The sequence below is a fragment of the Balaenoptera ricei genome, chromosome 21 (assembly GCF_028023285.1).
Source record: "Balaenoptera ricei isolate mBalRic1 chromosome 21, mBalRic1.hap2, whole genome shotgun sequence".
NCBI lineage: Eukaryota > Metazoa > Chordata > Mammalia > Artiodactyla > Balaenopteridae > Balaenoptera > Balaenoptera ricei.
In genome coordinates, this window is record NC_082659.1 from 33,902,287 (window position 1) to 33,923,443 (window position 21,157).

Here is a 21,157-nt window from a genome sequence, read left to right on the forward strand (position 1 = left end):
AACGTGGCCTATCTTGCTGAATGATCCATGTGAGCTTGAGAAGAATGTAAAGTCTGCTGTTTTTGGATGAAGTAGTCTACAGATATAAGTTATGTGCAGTGGACTGATGGTTTGTTGAGCTCAACTATGTCCTTACTGATTTTTTGCTTGCTGGATCTGTACATGTCTGCTCTGTCTGAAATTAATACAGTTATTCCTACTTTCTTTTTATTAGTGTTAGCATGCTATATTTTCCTCCTTCCATTTACTTTTAACCTATATGCATCTTTATATTTAAAGTGGATTTCTTGTAGACAACATAGAGTTGGGTCTTATTTTTTGATCCACTCTGACAATCTCTGTCTTTTAATTGGTGCATTCAGACCACTGAAATTCAAACTGATTACTGATATAGTTGGATTAATATCTACCAGCTCTGTTAGTATTTTCTATTTGTTGCCCTTGTTCTTTGTTCCTATTTTTGTCAGCCACTTTTTAAAAAATAATCATTTATTTATTTGGCTGCGCCAGGTCTTAGTTGCGGCATGCAGGATCTTTAGTTGCAGCATGTGGGATCTAGTTCCCTGATCAGGGATTGAACCCGGGCCCCCTGTATTGGGAGCATGGAGTCTTAACCACTGGGCCACCAGGGAAGTCCTGCCTTTCGTTGTTTTAATTGAGCATTTTATATGATTCCATTTTCTCTCCTTTCTTAGCATATTGGCTATACTTCTTTTGCAAACGTTTTTTGTGGTTGCCCTAGAGTTTGCAATATACACTTAGAGTTAATCCAAATTCACTTTCACAGAAAACTATACCACTTTACAGGTAGTGCAGTTACCTTAAAATTAAAAAAAAGTCCTAGTTCCTCCCTCCCATCCCTTGTATCATTGCTGTCATTCATTTCATCTAACATAGGCATATATAAGCGCGCGCACACACACACACACACACACACACACACACACACACAGAGTTTGAATTCAAGTGTGGCCTGAGAGCAGACATTGTATCATTTCTATTTTTAAAAATTTGTTGGGACTTCCCTGGTGGCGCAGTGGTTAAGAATCCGCCTGCCAATGCAGGGCATACAGGTTCGATCCCTGGTCTGGGAAGATCCCACATGCAACGGAGCGACTAAGCCCATGCGCCACAACTCCTGAGCCTGCACTCTAGAGCCCACGAGCCACAACTACTGAAGCCCGTGTGCTGCAACTACTGAAGCCCGCATGCCTAGAGCCCATGCTCCACAACAAGAGAAGCCACCGTAATGAGAAGCCCGTGCACCGCAACGGGAGTAGCCCCCGCTCGCCGCAACTACAGAAAGTCCGCGTGCAGCAACGAAGACCCAAAGCAGCCAAAAAAAAAAAATTTGTTAAGATGTGTTTATATATTAAACTATGTATGTGTATATATGTATATAATATATACATAAACGTATATAATTGAATACATTGTTGGTATTATTGTTCTGAACCAAGTCTTATCTGTTAACTCAGTTAACAGTAAGAAAAATTTAAGGTTTTTTACCATCACTTAATCCTTCTTCAACGCCCTTCCTTATTTTATGTAGATCTGAGTTTCTGACACACATGATTTTCCTTCTCTCTAACGAATTCCTTTTAACATTTCTTGCAAGGCAGGTCAACTTTCAACAAATTCCCTCAATTATTGTTTGTCTGAGAAAGTCTTTATTTCTTCTGAAGTCTTCATTTCACTTTTGAAGGATAACTTCACAGGCTGCACAATTCTAGGTTGGTGGGATTTTCCCTCAACACTTAACTTATTTCACTCCACTCTCTTCTTGATTGCAGGGTTGAGCGGAAGTCAGATATAATTTTTATCTTTGTTCCTCTATATGTAAGGTAGTTTTTTTTCCTATGGCTCCTTTCAGGTTTTTTTTCTTTATCTTTGATTTTCTGAAGTTTGAATATGATGTGCCTAGGTGTACTTTTTTTGGTATTTATCCTGCTTGGTGTTCTCTGAGCTTCCTGGATCTGTGGTTTGGTGTCTGACATTAATTTAGAGAAACTCTCAGTCACTGTTGTGACTCAGTCAAATATCTCATGTGTTCCTTTCTCTCTTTCTTCTCCTTCTGGTCTTCTCTTTATGCATATGCTACACCTTTTGTAGTTGTTCCACTGGATAGTCTGGATATTCTGTTCTGTATTTTTTCAATCTCTGTTCTCTTTGCTTTTTGAGGATTTTATTGACATATCCTCAAGCTCAGAGACTCTTTCCTCAGCCGTGTCCGGTCTACTAATGAGCCCATCAAAGGCATTCTTCACTTCTGTTACAGTGTTTTTGATCTCCAGTATTCTTTTTGGTTCTTTCTTAGGATTTCCTTCTCTCTGCTTACCTTGCTCATCTAATGGATGCCTACTTTATCCATTAGAGACCTCAGCATATGAATCGTAGCTGTTTTAAATTCCTCGTCTGATAATTCCAACATCCCAGCCATGTCTGGTTCTGAATTTTGCTCTGTCTCTTCAAATTGTGTTTTTTGCCTTTTGGTATGCCTTGTAAATTTTTCTTGATAACCAGACATGATGTCCTGGGTAGAAGGAACTGCTGTAAATAGGCCTTTAGTGATGTGGTGGTAGGTCTGGGGATGGAGAAGCCTTCTGTAGTCCTTTGATGAGGTCTCGGTCTCTCAGTGAGCCTGTCCTTCTGGACAGTGAACTTCACAAGTGTTTCTCAGTTTTTGCTTCCTCCTTAAGTGGGACAGGATGGCTGGAGGTGGGTGCTGCCCTTCACCCAAGTGGAAGGTGAGGGAAGTCTGGAGTGTACTTCCCCTCCCCAGGTCAGTTAGGCTGTGGTAATCCCCCTGCAGGCTGGGCTCTGGTGACCTGGTTTCCCCTGGGAGCAGGCCTGGTTAAGCACACAGTTGCTCTCTTCTGTCAAATGCTTTCCCTCCCCCGACAGGAGCAGGAGGGGATTTCTCTTCCCCGATATTCACTGTGAGGACCTGGTACAGCTCTTGGACGTAAAACTCACAATATCATGGGGTCCCCCTACCATGGGTCCCCTGGAGCCTCTAACTCTCTACTTGTCCCCCCTGAGCCTCCAGGGTCCATCATCCCAGTCCAGGTTTCCCTGGTTCCCATGGCAGCTTCCACTCCTGAGTCACTCTTCCAGGGCTCCCTGCATCTGTCTGTCCCTCCAATCTTGGGGGCAGTGGTTTGTCCTGTGTCCTCCTCTCTTTTCTGGATCCAAGAAGAACTGTTGATTTTTCAGTCCATTCAGTTTTCTCCTGTTGTTAGGGTAGAGTGACAACTTCCAGGCTCCCTGTGGGCTTTCAACAGCCTCTGTAGCTCTCAGCCCACCCTCCACTCTGCAGACTGAGTCACAAAGAGCCAGCTCCCAAGTCCGCTTCTCTCCAGCTGTGTGACTCTGGGCAAGAAAGTCACACAGCTGAGTTTCAGATTCCCTGTCTTTGAAGGATACCACTTAGGACTGCAAAGGACCGCTCTGAGGAGGGTTAGGGTAAGTTACAAGTGGTTCAGTTCTAAGCCCTGGTACAGACTTGATAACTTCTTCCTGAATGAACAGAAGCCCGCTCTTCACATCACACTATTATTTCTAAAACCTTGCTTTCATCAGACCATATCCCTGCTCAAAAGCCTCAAAAGCAGCCCCCAAACTGCAAACAGTTGCTCTAAACTCTGGTCACCTATAGCAGCTACCGCCTAGACTCTTCCTCTGGCCTTTAAATGCTGTTTTGGGGTGTACTGTTACTTTTCTATGTGTATGTCTTTCTTGTCTCCTTAACTGGAATTTAAACTCCTAAAGGACAGGGACCCAATTCATAACACTTTGACAGTACCAGGCTTTCAATAAAGAATTTGTGGATAAGGAGGAGTAAGTGGGTTGGTGGGGGAGGGCATTAAGAGGAGACAGAACATGGTGCCCCCAATAAAATAACATGGCGACCCCTAGACGACACTGAGCAGAACGTAAGATGTCCAGGCCTCTTCTCTGGCAGAAAGACTTCTTTTAAAAAGAACAGAAACGCTGTTGCACGTGGGTAGACAGTGTAAAACGGAGTCATATAACTGAGCAAAAAAAAAAAAAAGAAAGCAACAATGGCATGTTTTCCTGATTTGGACAGAAACATTAGCCTGTGTGATAACTATAATAATAGTAAGAGTGAAAATGTAGGGATACTGATTATGGGAGAGCACTGTCTTGAGCTTGTTATATAAAGCATCTCACTTCATCTTCACAGAAATCCCATGTGGTTGGTACTAGCTTTACTCCCACTTCACAGATTGGGACACTGAGGCTTTGGGAAATTCAGTGACTGGTCCGGAGCTGCCCAGCCAGTGAGAAGGGTGTAGAGACTACACATTCGGGGCTTCCACAACCCGCCGACCTGAGCGTCTCCATGCTCTTGCTTGTGGCTCTTCCTGGAACACCCCCCCAGGCATGTCCTGCCTCGGGCCCTCGCACCTGCTGTTCCCTCTTCCGGAATGTTCTCCTACAGACGAGCGCACGGCTGCGCCCTCAGCCCCTGCAGGTGTCACTCGGCGAGCCCCCCCTGACCCGAGCAGCCGTCCAACACGGCAGCCCCCCAGGGGTCCCACCCCGCTTTCTACTCTTCTCTTCCCTTTAATGCATGTCACCGTCTGGCACACTACAGGAGCTACTTATTCACAGGTGACCCTTGAACAACTGGGCGGAAATCCGGGTACTGCTCTCTCTGCCCCAAAACCAAAAGGAACTGATGAATGACTCAGGCAGGGCAGGAAGCTGGAACGGCGTGGGCAGAGTCAGGGCTCAAACGCCACGTCTTCTGATTCCCCGTGTTGTGATCTCCGATCCAACACAAACCTTCCCCCACACCTAGTTCATTTAAAGATCCATGCGTCTTCACAGATGCGGGTGCTACACTTGCGGGGGAAAAGCCCATGTCGGTGGACCCGGGCAGTGCAGACCCGCGAGGTTCCAGGGTGGCCGTGTGTCTGCCGTGCGCCTCCCCCCCGCCCTGTCCGCCCGCGCGCCCTGGGCACTGACCTCACGTCGTTGCCGCCGTGCGCGAAGGAGCCGAAGCAGGCGGTGAGGACCTGCAGGAAGTGGAAGAGCAGGTGGACCTCGGCCGAGTCCTTCTCCTCCTTCTCGTCGTCCGCCGCGTCGTCGCGCGGCGGATCGGGCTCGGCCAGCGGGGTGGCCAGGCGCACCTCCACGCCGCCCTCCTCGGCCTCGATCTCGGCCTCGGCCACGGCGTTGCAGTAGCTGGAGTAGCTGTCGTAGCGCAGCCGGCGGCGGGAGTAGGCCACGGCGTCGGCCACCAGCTTCTCGCTGTCCTCGGGCGCGGGCGCGTCGCTGCGGCGCGTGGCCAGGCCGGGCAGCCCGCAGATGGCCGCCGTGTAGCACGTGTAGCTGTTGTTGCGCCGCAGCAGCCGCGGGGCCCCGTCCGGCGCCGGCCGCTCATCGCGGATGCGGTGCAGCAGGTCCTTGTAGAGCCCCGAGTCCTTGTGCACCGTGTGGTACACGTGGCTGTCGCTGCGCGCCGAGCCGTCGAAGCCGAAGGTCCCGTTAGACACGGGCGACTTGGCGCCGTGCGTCATGGACAGCGCCCGGCCTGCAGGGGGACAAGGGGACAGACTGAGAGCCGAGGTCATCTGGGGAAGGCGGGGTGGCGGGTGCTTTTGCTTTTTCCCACGTGCTCCATTATCTAACTTGACTATGAAGGCCCTGCAGTATGGTTCAAATAAAAAGGGAAACTGGGAAACATACAACAAGGGGTAAGTAAAACTAATAATAGGGTAGTTTAAAAATGATGTTATTACGGTCTCTTAAAATGTGTCTTCCAGAAATCGCTGTAGCACTCTCTCCTTTTCTAGGAAGCAGTAAAAGGAGGATTCCCTGTAAGGAGCTCATTTTACAAAAAACTTCGTACAAGAGGGACCCAACCCAGATCCCTGTGAGATACACGCTGTAGGTGCCCCTAAAAATATGACACAAATGGACTCATCTATGAAACAGAAACAGAATCACAGACACAGAGAACAGACTGGTGGTTGCCAAGGGGGAGGGGCTGGGGGAGGGATGGAGTGGGAGGCTGGGGTTAGCAGATGTAAGCTATTACATAGAGAATGGATAAAAAACAAGGTCCTACTGTACAGCACAGGGAACAATATTCAATATCCTGTGATAAACCATAATGGAAAAGAATATTTTAAAAAAAGAATGTATATATATGTATAACTGAATCACTTTGCTGTAGAGCAGAAATTAGCACAACATTGTAAATCAACTATACTTCAATTAAAAAAAAAAAAGGCCAGTCTGGACAGTCAAAGGCGGATCTGTCAGATCAGTGGGCAGAGTTTGTTTGCCTTCTTTGGCCAAGTCCCAAACGCGGCCTGGAAATCGGTGCCAGCGCCCCTGCAGGGCGGCGGGCCAGGCAGACACTGGTGCCTGCCCATAACTGTCCACAGATGCTGTGGGACAAAGGACGCCCCCCCAGGATGGTCCTGATGGTTTCTGTGATTCTCTAGTGGGACCCCCTCCCGTTCCAATGTCAGCTTTCGCTCTGAGTCTTCCCGGAGGAAGGCGTTCGTATTAAGCTGGATAAACCGACCTTCCGATCTCCAGCAGTTAGGCGACTGCACATGGAAGATGCAGGTGAGGCACTCAGAGGGGTGGTACAGGGGGTCTGGGCGCCGCTGGGAGACTGTAGGTAAATGGCTCTTGGAGGAAAATCACAGGACACGAGTAAGCCTGCTCTGCGACTGCCTGGTCCCTGAGGCCTTTTTAGCACCTGGCTTTTCTCAAAGCAGAAACCAGGGGACACTTGTGTGCACTGGAGCCTCAGTGCCACACGCAGGCCGGCAGGCCCAGCGCCACGCCAGCCCCCGGGGGTCTTACCGTACGGTACGCGGGGGTGGTGTCCCCCTGTCGTGCTTTCTGAGGCCCCGGACGGCTCCGCGGCCGACCCGGTGAGGGGGACGGTGCTGTCGTCGTGAGCCCTGGCACCCGGTAGCTCTTTAAATACTGGGGACTCCGCTTCCGGAATTTTGTTGAGGCTTTCATCAGAGACTCGCGATAAAGCACTTTCTTTTTGTAATTTGCCTAAAGAAAATAGAGTCATAACTGAAAATTTTGTCAGAGAATTCTTGTTACTGACAAATGAATATAAAAATAAATATTTATCTTGTTACTTACATACTTACTTTGGGAATGAAGAAAAAAGTTAGACAAAATAAAGTGGAGAGTTCAATCATCTGGGAAACACAGGCTAGAAAACTCAGCTATGGAGGGAAAGACGGAGGCTTAGGCCTGAGTTATCTCATCCAAGACCAACAAAAAAGACAGGATTAGACTGATTCCCAAGGTAAACATTCTGTAAATTCTACAACCATCTAGACTGGCCTTCTATTTTCTTAAACTAACCTCAGAATCCCTGAAATGTTTATCCTTTTTGTCTTCAAAGATACTGTTATAGTCTGCTTGGTTTTCTTCTGTTCAATAAATGACTGCTCTCAGATTTCTTCAGGTCACCAAATCTTAGGAAACAAGTAAATCATTTTCCTCAAAAGGAACAGAGAGATTCTACTTACTTTTAAAAATCCTTTACTTTCAAAAGAAACCAGGGATTTTTAAAAAGCAGTTTGAAGCTGGAGAGCATTCTTTTTAATCAAATCTGGTGTGTGGTGCTGGTGATTTATGACCTTGCTTCCTCACCTGAGCGGATGTCTGAGCTCTTACCTACCCAGCTGAAATGGAGACATTCTCGGTTCCTCTGCTGAGCACAACATCACCACTATTTCTATACTTACCTAGATAGTCAGATACAAGATAGATTTTTTAAAAACTAAATTTGTTATGTACTGCAAGGAACAAAAAAGTGTGCATACAGATCTCTGACCTCAAGTTGCTTACAATCTAGATGAGAAAAGATAACGTTTGTAAAGATTATAATAACAATTTTTTAAAAACACCTTTTTTTTTGGCCGCGCTGCGCGGCTTGTGGGATCTCAGTTCCCCAACCAGGGATCGAACCCGTGCCCCCCTGCAATGGAAGTGCGGAGTCCTAACCACTGGACCGCCAGGGAATTCCCCAAAAAACCTGTTAACACATGAAACAGGTATTATTATTTTCTCTCCTTTATAAACAGCAAACTGAGGCCCGGAGAGATTAAGTCATTTGCCGAAGGTCACATAGGTAGCAAAATGCAGTCGGTTTACTCTCTGTCCACGCCCTTAACCACAGTCTGTACTTAAATTAATAGAAAAAGACACATATATACTGAAATGTCAAAATACATGGCATTGACCAAAAAATCTCCTGGGAAGCCAGAATGGGTAGTGATGTCAGTTTCCTGCTGTAACATTATAGCCTAAATGTGGAAGAAAAGATTTTATGGTCCATTTCCCATTAAGGTTCAGCTATAAGAAAAAGCCTTTAGACATCAGAGCATTTAAGTATAGTTTATCACTTCCCATGGGGTTAAGTCAGCCAAGCAGGATGTTTAAGGGGGGCTCGTTCTCAGCCTAGAGTGGGAAGGGCCACACAGAAGGGGAAGCAGCAGCTGGTTATCAATCTGTCATCAATGTGGCTTCACTACTTAGTTTCAAGTTGTATGCGTTAATGTAGTTTTTTTATTATTAGTTTTAAATTTTACATGCAGTAAATTGGCTCTGTCTGCGTGTGTAGAATCTTGAGTCTCACAAATGTCTAGATTCCTACAGACAATCCACAATCAGGACAGGGAAGGGTTCCATCAGCCCCTCTGCCCATCCCTAGCCTGTGACAACCACTGATCTGCTCTCTGTCTCTACAGTTTTGTCCTTTCCACATGTCATATAAATGGAACCATAAGACACGAGCTTTTGAGGCTGGCTTCTCTGACCTGGCATGATTAATGCATCTGAGGTTCATCCAAGTTGTTGCAGGTTTCAGTAGCTCACTCTTCTTCACTGCCAAGTAGTGTTCTAATACATGGATGTATTTATTTACATAAATACGTGCTTGTTTATTCGTTCTGTGGATAATCCAAGCTGCTTCTAGTTTTTGGTGATGGCAAATAAAGCTGCCATAAACATTCATATCCAGGCTTTTGTGTGAATTTAAATTTGCATTTCTCTAGGGTAAATACCTAGGAGTGGGTAAGTGTATATTTAACCTTATAAGAAACCACCAAACTGCTTTCCTGAGAGGCTGCACCATTTTGCATTCCCACCAGGAGTACACGAGCATTCCAGCTGCTTCTCAGTCTCATCAGCACTTAGCACTGTCCTTTTTTTAAAAAAAAAAAGCCATTAAAATAGGTGTGTGGTGATATCTCGTGATTTTAATCTGCATTTTTGATGTTGAGCAGCTTTTCATGGACTTATTTGCCATTCATATATCTTCTTTGGTAAAGTGTCTGTTCAAACTTTTCCTCATTTTTAACCAGGTTGTCTTCTGAGATTTCTTTATATATTCTGAACACAAGTCTGCAAACACTTTCTCCCGGTCTGTAACTTGTCTTTTTAAATTCTCTTAATAGTGTTTCTCACAGAGCAATAGTTTCTAATTTTGATGAAGAGCAATTTACCAACTTCTTTTATGAACTGTTTTTGGTATCATATCTAAAAACTCTTTGCTTTACCAAAGGTCTCAAAAGTTTTCCCTTTTTTGTCCTAAAAGTTTTATAGTTTTCTATTTTACATTTTTATCTATGATGCATCTTGAGTTAATTTTTACAAGGTGTAAGACTTAGGTCAAGGTTCTCTTTTTGGCATTCAATATCCAACTGTTCCAATACCATTTATTGTAAGGACTATTCTTACTCCATTGAACTGACTTTGTATTTTGTCAAAAATCATTTGGCCATATATATTTGTGGCTCTGTTTCTGGACTCTACTCTGTTCTGTTAATCTAGGTGTCTCTCTTCACCAATTTCACACTTTCCTGTAGCTTTATAGTAGCTCTTAAGGCCAAGCAGTACAGGCCTTTCAACTTTACTCTTTTCCAAAATTGCTTTGGCTATTCCAGTTCCTTTCCCTTTCCATATAAATTTTTAAAGTGACTTGTCTAAATCTACAAAATATCCTGCTGGGATTTTTATTTAAATTGTGTTAAATGTATAGATTTGAGACGAACTGACATCTTTCCGGTATTGAGTCTTTGCGTTCATGAGCATGGTATGTCTCCTCATTTGTTTTGTTCTTCTTTGAAATGTGGGTTTCTCAAATTCAGATATATCCGTATGAACGTGCGATTGTAAGGTACATTCTGAGGCCAAAAGTAAATACTTCTCTTCTTGAGAGCCCTGTAAAAGGCTCTGTGTGGCCTCCAGACTTAGAATTCAATCATGTTGCCACTGATAGGAAAATACCTCCTGCAATTTTCTAAGCCACAGTCTTCTTCTTTTTTTTTTTTATTGCTTTCACTGAGGTATAATTTCCATACAGTGAAATTTATACATTTTAAATGTACAGGTAGATGTCCTGTGACAAATGACTACAGCCTGTAACTACTCCCCAGTTAACAGAGTCCTGCAAAGTGCCTCCTGTCCCTCAAGTTCCCTCCTGTCCCTGCAAAGTCCCCTCCTGACCCTGCAAAGTCCCCTCCTGTCCCTAAAGTTCCCTCTTGTCCCTTGTGCCCCTTGGCAGTCGGTCTCCAGCAACCAGTGGTTTCTACCGCTGTGGATTACTGTTCCCTGGAATCATGCAGTATGTACTCCTTTGTGTCTGGCTTCTCCCGGTAGTTCTCTTCGTTGCTAATGCGTCTTCTATTGTATGAATAGACCATAATTTGGTTATCCATTCACTTGTTAATGAGCATGTGGGTTGTTTCCATTTTTTGGCTAGTATGGCTGACCAATTTGTGTACAAGTCTTTTTATTTCTCTTGGATAAATACCTAAGAGTGGAATTAATGGGCCACATGGTAAATGTTTGCTTAAACTTATAGGAAACTGCTCAACTAACTTCCCCCATGGCTGTACCAGTTTTTATTTCACCATAAATATATGAGAATTCCAGTTATCACACTTGTAATCTAGTCTTTCTACCTTTAGCCATTCTTGAGGGAGGGAAGTGCTATCTGACTGTGGTGTTGATCTGTATAATCTAATGTTTCTCATCGGGCAGTTACCTTCCATTAGCCATGGCAACTAGGACCTCACTCTCACCTGGGTCCCAAGTTACCAAGGAAAAGTTTGAGCCAGAAAGCCATCAGGAGCCACGAGCCAAGGACTGGCCTGATCTCGGTGTGTGTTCCCTCTGTCAGTCGGTTTCACCGTGGATGACAGCGAGGGCTCAGCAGTCAGAGTACTCTTGCAGATCAGAAGAACAGCAAAGCCCTTACCTGCTATCTTTCTCCGCATCCACGGACACACAAAGAGCCACACGAAGAGGGCGAACAGCAGCGCGACCCCGAAGGAGATGAGCACGATCGCCCACATGGGAAGGACCAGGCCCAGCACTGGGGATAAAGGGGATACTTCTCAAACGTTGGGCAACACGTCCACATACCTGCCACTCCCCAAACCTGAAACGAACCACCTGGATTCCGTGTTTAATAAAACTCTCAACCAAAAAAGATGTCCTAGGCGTTCCGGGGTACAAAGCTGTGTGTTTAAGACACACAGCTTTGCGAATATGTGGTTAAATCAGTAAGTAACCTAATTATTAAAAATCGACCAACTTGGCACAAACGGCATATTAAGTTGGGAATAAACCCATTTACAGTATTATCTCAATATCTACATTCCTGAGTGGACAAACAGGGGTAACAAAGGGTCCGTCTTCCCTCCTAGTGCCCGAAGACGCGGGCAGCGCGAAGCCCAGGGCTGCAGCGGGCACAGCAAGGCTGGCAGCTGCCTCTTTGGTTTCTCAATAGTCAGCAGCCCGGCTTTAAATGGACATGACGCTCAGACCACACACACAAACCTTTTTTAACGTCAGCTTAAATTGAGAAACAGCAGACACAGGAAGAGTCTGCTGCGCCCTTCGTAAGTGCCTGAAAGCAGGGCATAAATTCCTTGTGAGAAACGCGCCTTCCTTGTTCCAGGAGGAGCAAAGTGACCCTCACCACTGGAGACAAGGCACCAATACCAAGATAAGTCTGCACAAACAGACCTTGCTAAAATAACCGTTCTGTTCTGTTTCCTCCCTGTATTTCCTCGTCACTTTCCATAATTTATCACCCTTTGTCAAAATGGTATATAAGTCCCAAAGTCTAACTGCTTCTTTGCGTGTTCGTGTCTTTTCTGCGAAGGGCTCCATATGCATAAATCAACCCTTTCTACTGTTAAAAATAAAATAAAATAAAAGCTTAGATAGAAAAGTTTTTTAAAAGGACACTGACTTTCAAACTCAACTCTTCTCTGAAGTGTCAACTCATGGAATTACAACATAGAAAAACTTTTCATTACTATCCAGTCCAGCACACGAAGCGGCCATTCCATCAGCCAGTGAAAGTATGGAGGGTGGAGAAGCATCAGGCTTCCTAGCCCTGTGGGGTCCCAGAACCCAGCTCTCCCGGCCGCACAGGCGCACCCTTGCACAGGCACAAAGATACAGGCACAGGAGCACTCACTACAGCATTATTTGTAATGGGAAGAATTTGCAAGACGACTGATACACGCATCATTCCATGGAAACGTGAAGTCAGTGTGGTGCAGAGCGTAAAAATGAGGTCGATCTAAACGTACTCATGAGGAAAGAGGCCCGCGATCTAGTTAAGTAAGAAAGGCCAGCTGGATCACGGTGTGTGTAGCATGACCCAATTTATGTTTAGAAGAGAAAACAACCCCACACATACACTCCTACCATATGTGTGAATAGACAGAAAAAGTTCTGGAAAGAATCAGTGGTTACTCCTGTGGAGAGATGAGAAATTGGAGGGGGCTCTCCCTTTTCACTACATATACTTTTGTACTGTTAACTTTGAAAATTTATAATGGGCACACACTTTTGTAAATTGTTAAATTTTTTTTCGAAGTTTGAAAGGAGTGAACTATTTAAAACTCTGCTCTTAGATTAAACAAATCTCTAATGATACAGGCTTTGTTAGTTACACTGTTAGCCATTCTATACATACAAACCAACTCACAGTTACTCAGGTAAGGTATTATTAGACATTTTGGTAATGGTAAGAGGGAGAACAGGTAGTTAATACTCTAAATGCAGAGTCAGGATTAACATATAAATATAAAAAACAAAAAACCAAGATCACCCAGCCTTAGTACAGTGGAGGGGTCCCTGGCGGCAGGAGACACTCAGCGGTCAGGCCACTCCACCCTCAAACGCCTGGTTACACCAGAAAGCACGTGGCCCCATGCAGGGCTGTACTGAGGCACCTAGCAGCCCTGCTCCAGCCCCGGCTGTGGCCTCGGAGCCGAGGCTTGGAGCTGCTTGTAGAACCACTCGGGCTGACCTCACTGGCCGCGCTCATGGCCACAGCTTCCTGCTTCTGCTTTCATGTCTTCGTGCCAGTGTCTGGTGCATGTGGTAAAAGACCGCTCCAAAGCTGTTTCTTGCTGAACTGAGAGGTAACTGTTAATTACCAACATCAAACTGATGAACGGACATCAACACCAACTACAGCTTAAAAATACTTGGCTTTTGAAGAGGTTTCACGGTTTCCTTGGTGGTTCCTGGTTCCATTGATGATAAAATTGTTACTTGGGCTACTTTTGGCTTCACTGCGTTAACTTGATCTAAGACAGGCGAGCTCTGGTACTCTGGGGAGGGGATGCAGTTTGGGAGCTGGATACAGGACTATTTAAATGAGTGAATACGTTTGCTCCCAGGCCCCGTTTGCTTCCTTCCCTGCCGAGCAGAGCCCACAACAAGGCAGAGCAGGGCTGCTCTACGTGCGCCTTCCAGGCCCATCTCCACGCTCTCCACGGAGGTCACGTGAGTTCTGGAGGGTGTCAGGACCCACATCCGAAAGGGAGGAACTGAGGCCGGCTACACGACTTCTGATGCTTCTCTTAGACAATAAGCCACAATGTCACCTGACCCTTGAACCTTTACCATCACAACCACCTTCGCCATCGGTTTGGCCTGGGAAGTGGCCAAGAAGGTCCGAAGCCACCCTCTGAGTCACAAGAACTGGACGGGAGGTCAGGGGCTCCACACATCACTGAGAGTGGAAGGGGTGGGAGACAGAGGGAAAAACCAAGGGTGCGAAGAACAGCGAAGGAACCAGGAAAGCGGGGGCAGTCATCAGTGGTGAGTAAGAGAGGAGAGAGGAACAGAACGGGGACAGGATTTGGGTCTTACCAAATTATTATATCAATTTAGTAAATTAACAGCATCAGAAGTGCACAGGATTAACGTACATACAAAACAGAAACAGACTCACAGGCACAGAAAACAAACTTATGGTTACAAAGGGGAAAGTGGGGGGATAAATTCAGAGTTTGGGGATTAACATATACACACTATAATATATAAATAAGGATCTACTGTATAGCACAGGGAACTATACTCAATATTTTGAAATAACCTATAAGGTTAACTCTTACAGTAAAAGAACCTGAAAAAAAATATATGTGTTTGTGTGTGTATACATACATACATATATATATAAAACTGACACCTGAAACTGTACACTTGAAAAAAAAAAGCGCACCAGGATTTACTTTTAAAGCCTGCATATAAGAAATGCAGACTGACAGTTATGGGACGCTTCTCTAAACTGTACTAAATACATAAAATCAACTTTCATGGATAAAAAAACAATTAAATGCAAAAATCCAGCACGGAAAAGCCTTTGAATCAACGTACCTCCAGGGGAAAACTTTTTTTCTTCTGAAAATTCAAGGTTTACCTTTTCACATCAAAATTTTTGACAAAAATACTTTGCACTGAGCAGCCTTCCTGCGAAGATCTCAAATTGTTTTCCGGTAACAACGCTCCAGAGGGCACTGAGGCCCGGCGCCGTCACCCCGCGGAAGGCAAAGTAGGGCACGGCTTGAATTGCTCCGGTCTCCGCGGCCAAGAACGGCTGCCAGGAGCCCACACTGGGTGCTCGCAAGCCCAGGCCTCACTCCAGACCCTAAATGGCCTTTCATCTCAAGCTCTTTCATCTTCTGAACAGTGAAGATATGATGAATAGTGATTTAGCTCTAACCACAAGCATCCTTGCAACTCTCTCCCAAATCCCCCGAAGATCAGGATATCCAAGTGACATGGGGAAAAGCAGAGAACTTTTTAGAAACACGGTCTTCTGGAGTCACTATTACTTTGCTACATCTCTTGTTTTTCATATATAACAATCTTTGTTAGAATATAATAAAATAAATTAAGCTTCTATAAAACCAGTAAGGCTTTTTAGCCCATATTAGTTCCCTTATACTACTCATCAGCCTCACCTGCACCCTCTCTTCTCTCTCTCTCGGGGTTAATTTTATAAATAATATATGATTATAAAAATATCAGCCATAGATAATCATCAAGGACCTACTGTATAGCACAGGGAACTCTACTCAATACTCTGTAGTAACATATATGGCAAAAGAATCTGAAAAAGAATAGATATATATATGTATAACTGAATCACTTTGCTGTACACCTGAAACTAGCATAGCATTGTAAATCAACTATACTTCAATATAAAATAAAAATTAAAAAAAATAAAAATATCAGCTGTATAAAACTGTATCACGTACAAATGTGAAAATTCCTCGTTTTCTGTCCTTCTTGAACCCACTTCCCAGAGTAACACTGTTAACTATTTGATGTGTATCTTTTCAGGCATTTTCTAGACATAAACATATGGTGCAGAGTGTTTGTGAGAATTTTTTTTTCTTTTCCTTAAATTTAATAGATGTAAATCACACTGTATATATTCTTCTGTGCCTTCATTTCTCACATAACAATATATTATGGACATCTTTCCACAGTAACACGCACACACACACACACACGTCTTGCCTCATTTGTAGAATCACTTTTTACTAGTCCTCCCTTCCCTGATAAATGAAGTTTCTAGTTTTTGTTTTGTTTTAGATCAACACGTTCAAGCATTAGAGGAGCTCCCTGGGTGAAAGGAATCCTGGGGCAACTTTAAGAAAATGAAGCATTGTTTTGAAATTCAAAAATGCTATTTCCTAATTTGTCCTATAGTTGGGATTTTTTTTTTTATGCAAATGGTACCAGCTTTCTCAAACCAGCGTTCATTTATAATAATTCTGAGAAGGAAGTGAGTTTAAATCACTCTTTTCTGAATCAAGCTCTCAGTGATAACTGGAGACTCTTCTCAGCCCAGGCCTTCCCCACCCAGGGCCCAGGGCTGGGGATCACTGCAGCTCCAACGCCCAGCTTCTCTACAGCCCGGAACATTGTCTACAGCTAACACGGAACACAGAGGTCCTCTGGGAACAAAGCTCCTTCTCCTGAGTCAGCGGGGACCTGAGGGGTGGCTGATGCTCTGGTTCCCTTGCGGCTGGACCAGAAGAGCTGCCACTGGAGGAGGAGGAGATGGAGGAGAAGGGGGAGGGGGAGGGGGAGGAGAAGGGGAGGGGGAGGAGAAGGGGAGGGGGAGGAGAAGGGGGAGGGGGAGGAGGAGGAGATGTAGGGAGGGGGGAGGAGGAGGAAGAGAAGATGGAGGAGGAGGAGGAGGGGGAGGAGAAGAGATGGAGGAGGAGGAGGAGGGGGAGGAGAAGGGGGAGGGGGAGGGGGAGGAGATGTAGGGAGGGGGGAGGAGGAGGAAGAGAAGATGGAGGAGGAGGGGGAGGGGGAGGAGAAGAGATGGAGGAGGAGGAGGAGGGGGAGGAAAAGGGGGAGGAGGAGGGGGAGGGGGAGGAGATGTAGGGAGGGGGGAGGAGGAGGAAGAGAAGATGGAGGAGGAGGGGGAGGGGGAGGAGAAGAGATGGAGGAGAAGGTGGGGGGGAGGAGATGGAAGAGAAGGGGGAGGGGAGGGAGAAGAGGGAGAGGGGGATGGAAGAGTTGGAGGAGAAGGGGAGGTGGAGAGGGGGGAGGAGGAGGAAGGGAAGATGGAGGAGGAGGGGGAGGCAGCCCCATCTCAGGTGCAGAGCACTCTGGGGAAGCCAGAAACCAGGCCTGGTTAAGTGTGAGAATTCATCTGCTAGTAAGGAGTGAGCAAAGGTCGCTAGCTAGAGATTTTGAGGAGCACCCCTTACATGAGAACCGTGGTAAGACAGCAGCGTTTACGGTAAAAGGTTATGATAAAGAGGTGGTTAGGGCAGGGGTCCTCTAAATGCACGCGCATCCGATCACCCAGGGTCTCCCTGGTAAATACAGACTGCTGGGCTGCATTTCTGGTTCATCGGGTCTAGGGCTGAGCCTGAGAATCTGCATTTTGGCAAGTGTCCACGTGATGCTGACGCTGCCGGTCTAGGGACCACACTTTGACTTAGAAACCTTCGTTAGCTGATCTGCTCTGACGCCTCGAAGCCGTTGTGCCATGAACCTCAGCGTTTGTTCTTTAAATGCTGAACAAAAACCAGGTCCTGTACAGCTGAAGACTTTCCTTAAAAATAAACTTCAGGCTTGTATCTAACCCAACCCAAGTGAGTACTTTATTTTCCTCAAGTTATTTTTGCTTCTTGCAAATTATTTTTTAAAGGACAAAAATGCAAAGACCATCTTTTAAAGTGCAACTCAGTTTCTGAGGGATGACTTTTGAGAAAAGTCATGTCAAACACAAAGTAAAACAAATCAAACTAGGCCCAAGATATAAACAACTTCAAAATAACTTAGAGAGGAGGAACAGAGGAAGTCAAACCAGAACCCTGTAACTCAACAGCCCACGGGTCCCCACTGAATTCACGTCCATCTAGAAAAATGCTACTTATCAGAATCTCTGAAAGTTGAAACGGGGTAAGGTGAACGCTGCCACTCTTTTTTGTTAGCAAACTTTTCATTCTTTCCTTTTATCTCTGGGGCCTATGTGTTGAATGGAAGCGTTCTAAGGAAGAAAAGGACTAGGAAGAATAAATTCCAACAGGCAGAAAGGTAGGCAAATTCTGAAAGGGGCAGAGGACCAAGTCACTGTGGAAGTGATTCTTCCCAGCTCAACCCTATCCCCAAATATGACGCCACAGCTACAGATGACCGTAGGATGGAATTAATGTCTAGTTTTAACCTTAGATGTTTAAATAAAAATAGGATTTAGACTCACCTATTGAATATCCCATAAACACTCCCCAGGAGCCAAGATATTAGCAAAGTCCTTTTCTGACTGAGTGTATTCTGATCATAATTAACAGTGACATTAGGTACCAGGCACTAGATACTGCGTGTCTTACCCCTGCCCCATCGTGTGTCAGAAGAATGTCAAATAACTGGGGCTCGGGACCAGGCTGCCCACTTCAAGTCTGCTTCTGCACCTGACTAGTTATATGACCTTGGGCACTCAGTCAGCATCACTGTGCCTGCTGCCCGCCTGTCAGGGGGCGTTAGCAACATTACCAATTTCCCAGTGGAGTTCAGAGGACGCAAAGGATTAATTCATGTAAAACTCAGCTCAATAAAAGCGTTTATTTATTATTTATTTTTCACAACTTCTCTATGAAGTATTTATATTATCCTTGGTTGCCTCATCTGTTATCTAGTTTCATTTTCTCTAGAATAATTTAGTCTCTTAGTAATCTGATTCTTCTAGCAAATTTGCAATAAAACAGCAAAGGATGAGAAAAAGAAAAAGAAGTGATGGAAAAAATAGCTATGTATGGAAAAAGTCAAATTTTAATAAAAATCATACAGTTGTGGTCTTCTGACATTCAGACCGAGAACCAAGGAGCGAGAAGAATAGAGACTAGAAAAAAAAAATGCAGAAACAGAACTAAATGGTCGTCATTTACACCGATTCCCATTTCCAGGACTCGGTCCGACAAAGGCACCCCGGCCTTCATTTGTTTAATCTCTTAAATCACTAGCCCGGGAGGTGTCTGGCTATTGACGGCTGCTAGGCTTTTTGTTCCGTTACCCTGGGCTCTGAGAGCCTGCAGAGAACTAAGAACAAGGGCTCAGGTGGACGAGACATCTCTCTGCTACAGCTGACTTCCCACCTGGCGCTCTGGGGCCCGCCCAGCACCACGTGGAAGCTTCGTGAGATTCACAGACTTGGGGTGGGCTGAACTTCAACTTCATGGTATGCAACTGCTTTTTCTCTGCCTCTGTTTTTTTGTTATGGATCATGAAAACAGTCTGTGACAAACACACTTCATACTCCGTAAATGATCAAGCCCGAAGGGCCGTCAGGCCACTGTCATCTGAGGCTAGGGTTTCATCTCCCTCCAGCTCACCATGACGTTCAGCCTTGTGCTTTTCAGATAACTTAGAGCCGCTGGGGTGCTTCACGCCCCCTCCCTTCACCCAAAGTCTGAAAGCCCGGACCACGAGCATTCAAGCTGTAAGAGCCATGCTTTGAGCGCTGAGAAGATGCCAAAGTAGAAGGTTACACAGCGTTCAGAATCATTCAGAAAGAGTGAAGTACACAAACATAGAATTAGATATGGCTATACAATCCGAGAAAAACTGCCTTGAGAAAACCCGGTTGGAGAAATGAATAAGGATTTCCCCCGTTTCGGAAGAGGGCGCTTCCAACTGTAATACGACACACCATTTAGCAGAAGCTTTATCTTTTGAACAGAGAGAGGGAGGTTTTTATCAGATATGGCCCATAACTGAATCTTAATCCTTAAAGGACGTTAACAAGAAGGAAAGCGACACACACAAACATCTCTGCTGACTCCGGACATCCCACAGCAATGGACCTGTTCAGGATCCGGCTGTAAGAGGCACATCTCACAGAGGGGAATGGGGGACCCTCTCTACCAAGATATGGATGGAAATGGTGAGTGAGAACGCTAACCACCTCCTCAACACGGGAATGTTATGCAAATGACAGTACTGTACGTATGTTCTTCTTTACCCACTGAAAACGTAAAAGAAAGGAACTTTTAACCCTGCTCTACCCCAAACCCCAAACCCTTGAAAAGAAAGAACAAAAGACATCGGAATGGGAAGAAAAGGAGCAATTCTGAAAAGAAAATCATCACTGGTTCCGGTATCTGAAACGTGGAACGGCAGGGCGCTAGTTCCTGGACTCACTGGGCTGACGAGTTCCGGGGGGGTTAGATGTTTGTGCTGTAGACCACGTGACAGCCCCGCCCCGGACTGTCCCGAGGTGGTGACCTACTGCTTACGCGAGCTCCCCCCTGCCTCCGGGGGCCCCCCAGCTCAGGGAGGCTCAGGCTGTCCCATCACGTTCTGCGACTCAGCACCAGGAATCTGAGGCAGAAGGGGGATTTCAATTTTCTTTTTTTAACCTGAAGTCTGTTCCCTGCGTACTTCACATCTCTCTTGAGTATTTAAAACAAGTAAAGGCATCTCCTACTCTTTTCACTGCTCCGTAATGATCGTGAGTAGTGCTTCTGACCGTTGGCCAACAAATCCACCACCGCCGCTGGACTCTGACACCACCTGCTGGCCGTGACCTTCCAAGGGCTCTTACCTGGGGCTCCTGTGTACATGATGGAAAACACATTGATCGCGATGGTAGCGGCATAGAACACGGGAAGCGCCCGGAGGCCGTTGGGAACAGGGTCCTCCTGCGGGGTAAGGAGATAAGGGGGCAGGTCAGGATTCCAGGGGCATCTGCAGGCAGCACAGGCAAAATGACACAAGTCATCGTTCCGGGAAAGCCCTGGCCCTGCCGTGGGCTGTGTGCACCTCCAGACCCGGAGCTGGCCTGGGTTGACCCTCCTCCTACACAAGTGCTGTGGCAAAGGGCCCACGAGGTGACCAGCAGACGCGTTAACGTGCTGGGATCACATGAGGTGGCGGCAGATGTGGGGACAGAGAAGGGCTGTTGGTGAGGCCAGCTCCTGGGACTAAAGCCCTGACCCAGAGCGCTCACTGTTCTAGCTACATTCACGTTGGCCCAAAAATCCACTTTCAACAAATATTTTGAGGCCTGACCCTCCGAGGATGCCCTGAGAAAGTCAAATGACTTCAACACCACGGTGTTACTACTAGATTTTATGGTACTCTGTGACATGATCCGGGTTTGCTGTGTTGAAATATATAAAGCAAGGAAATACAGGACCACGTGCTGTGACTTTCAGAATCCTTTCACGAGGTGGAGCATTTCACCTTCAACTATTAAAAGGTGAAAAGAACTGTGGGTTCTTTGTATAAGAAAACAGCTTTTTACAACCTTAGGCTTCTGGTACAACACTTCCGAAATCTAATATTTCAGCGA

General features: G+C 45.7%; 1 protein-coding gene across 14 annotated transcripts in view; it reads right to left on the reverse strand.

Moving 5' to 3' along the window:
* Nucleotides 1-21,157, reverse strand: part of SLC20A2 (solute carrier family 20 member 2) — a 106,681-nt gene that overhangs the window by 18,520 nt on the left and 67,004 nt on the right. For 13 of the 14 annotated variants that reach the window (XM_059909592.1, XM_059909597.1, XM_059909591.1 and 10 more), the window contains 4 exons: nt 20,408-20,504; nt 11,282-11,398; nt 6,853-7,056; nt 4,996-5,563 (listed from right to left, as the gene is read on the reverse strand). In XM_059909592.1, coding sequence (XP_059765575.1) covers nt 4,996-5,563; nt 6,853-7,056; nt 11,282-11,398; nt 20,408-20,504 — 986 coding nt within the window. The remainder of the gene's footprint in view (nt 1-4,995; nt 5,564-6,852; nt 7,057-11,281; nt 11,399-20,407; nt 20,505-21,157) is intronic. The other variant, XM_059909603.1, reaches the window with a different exon arrangement.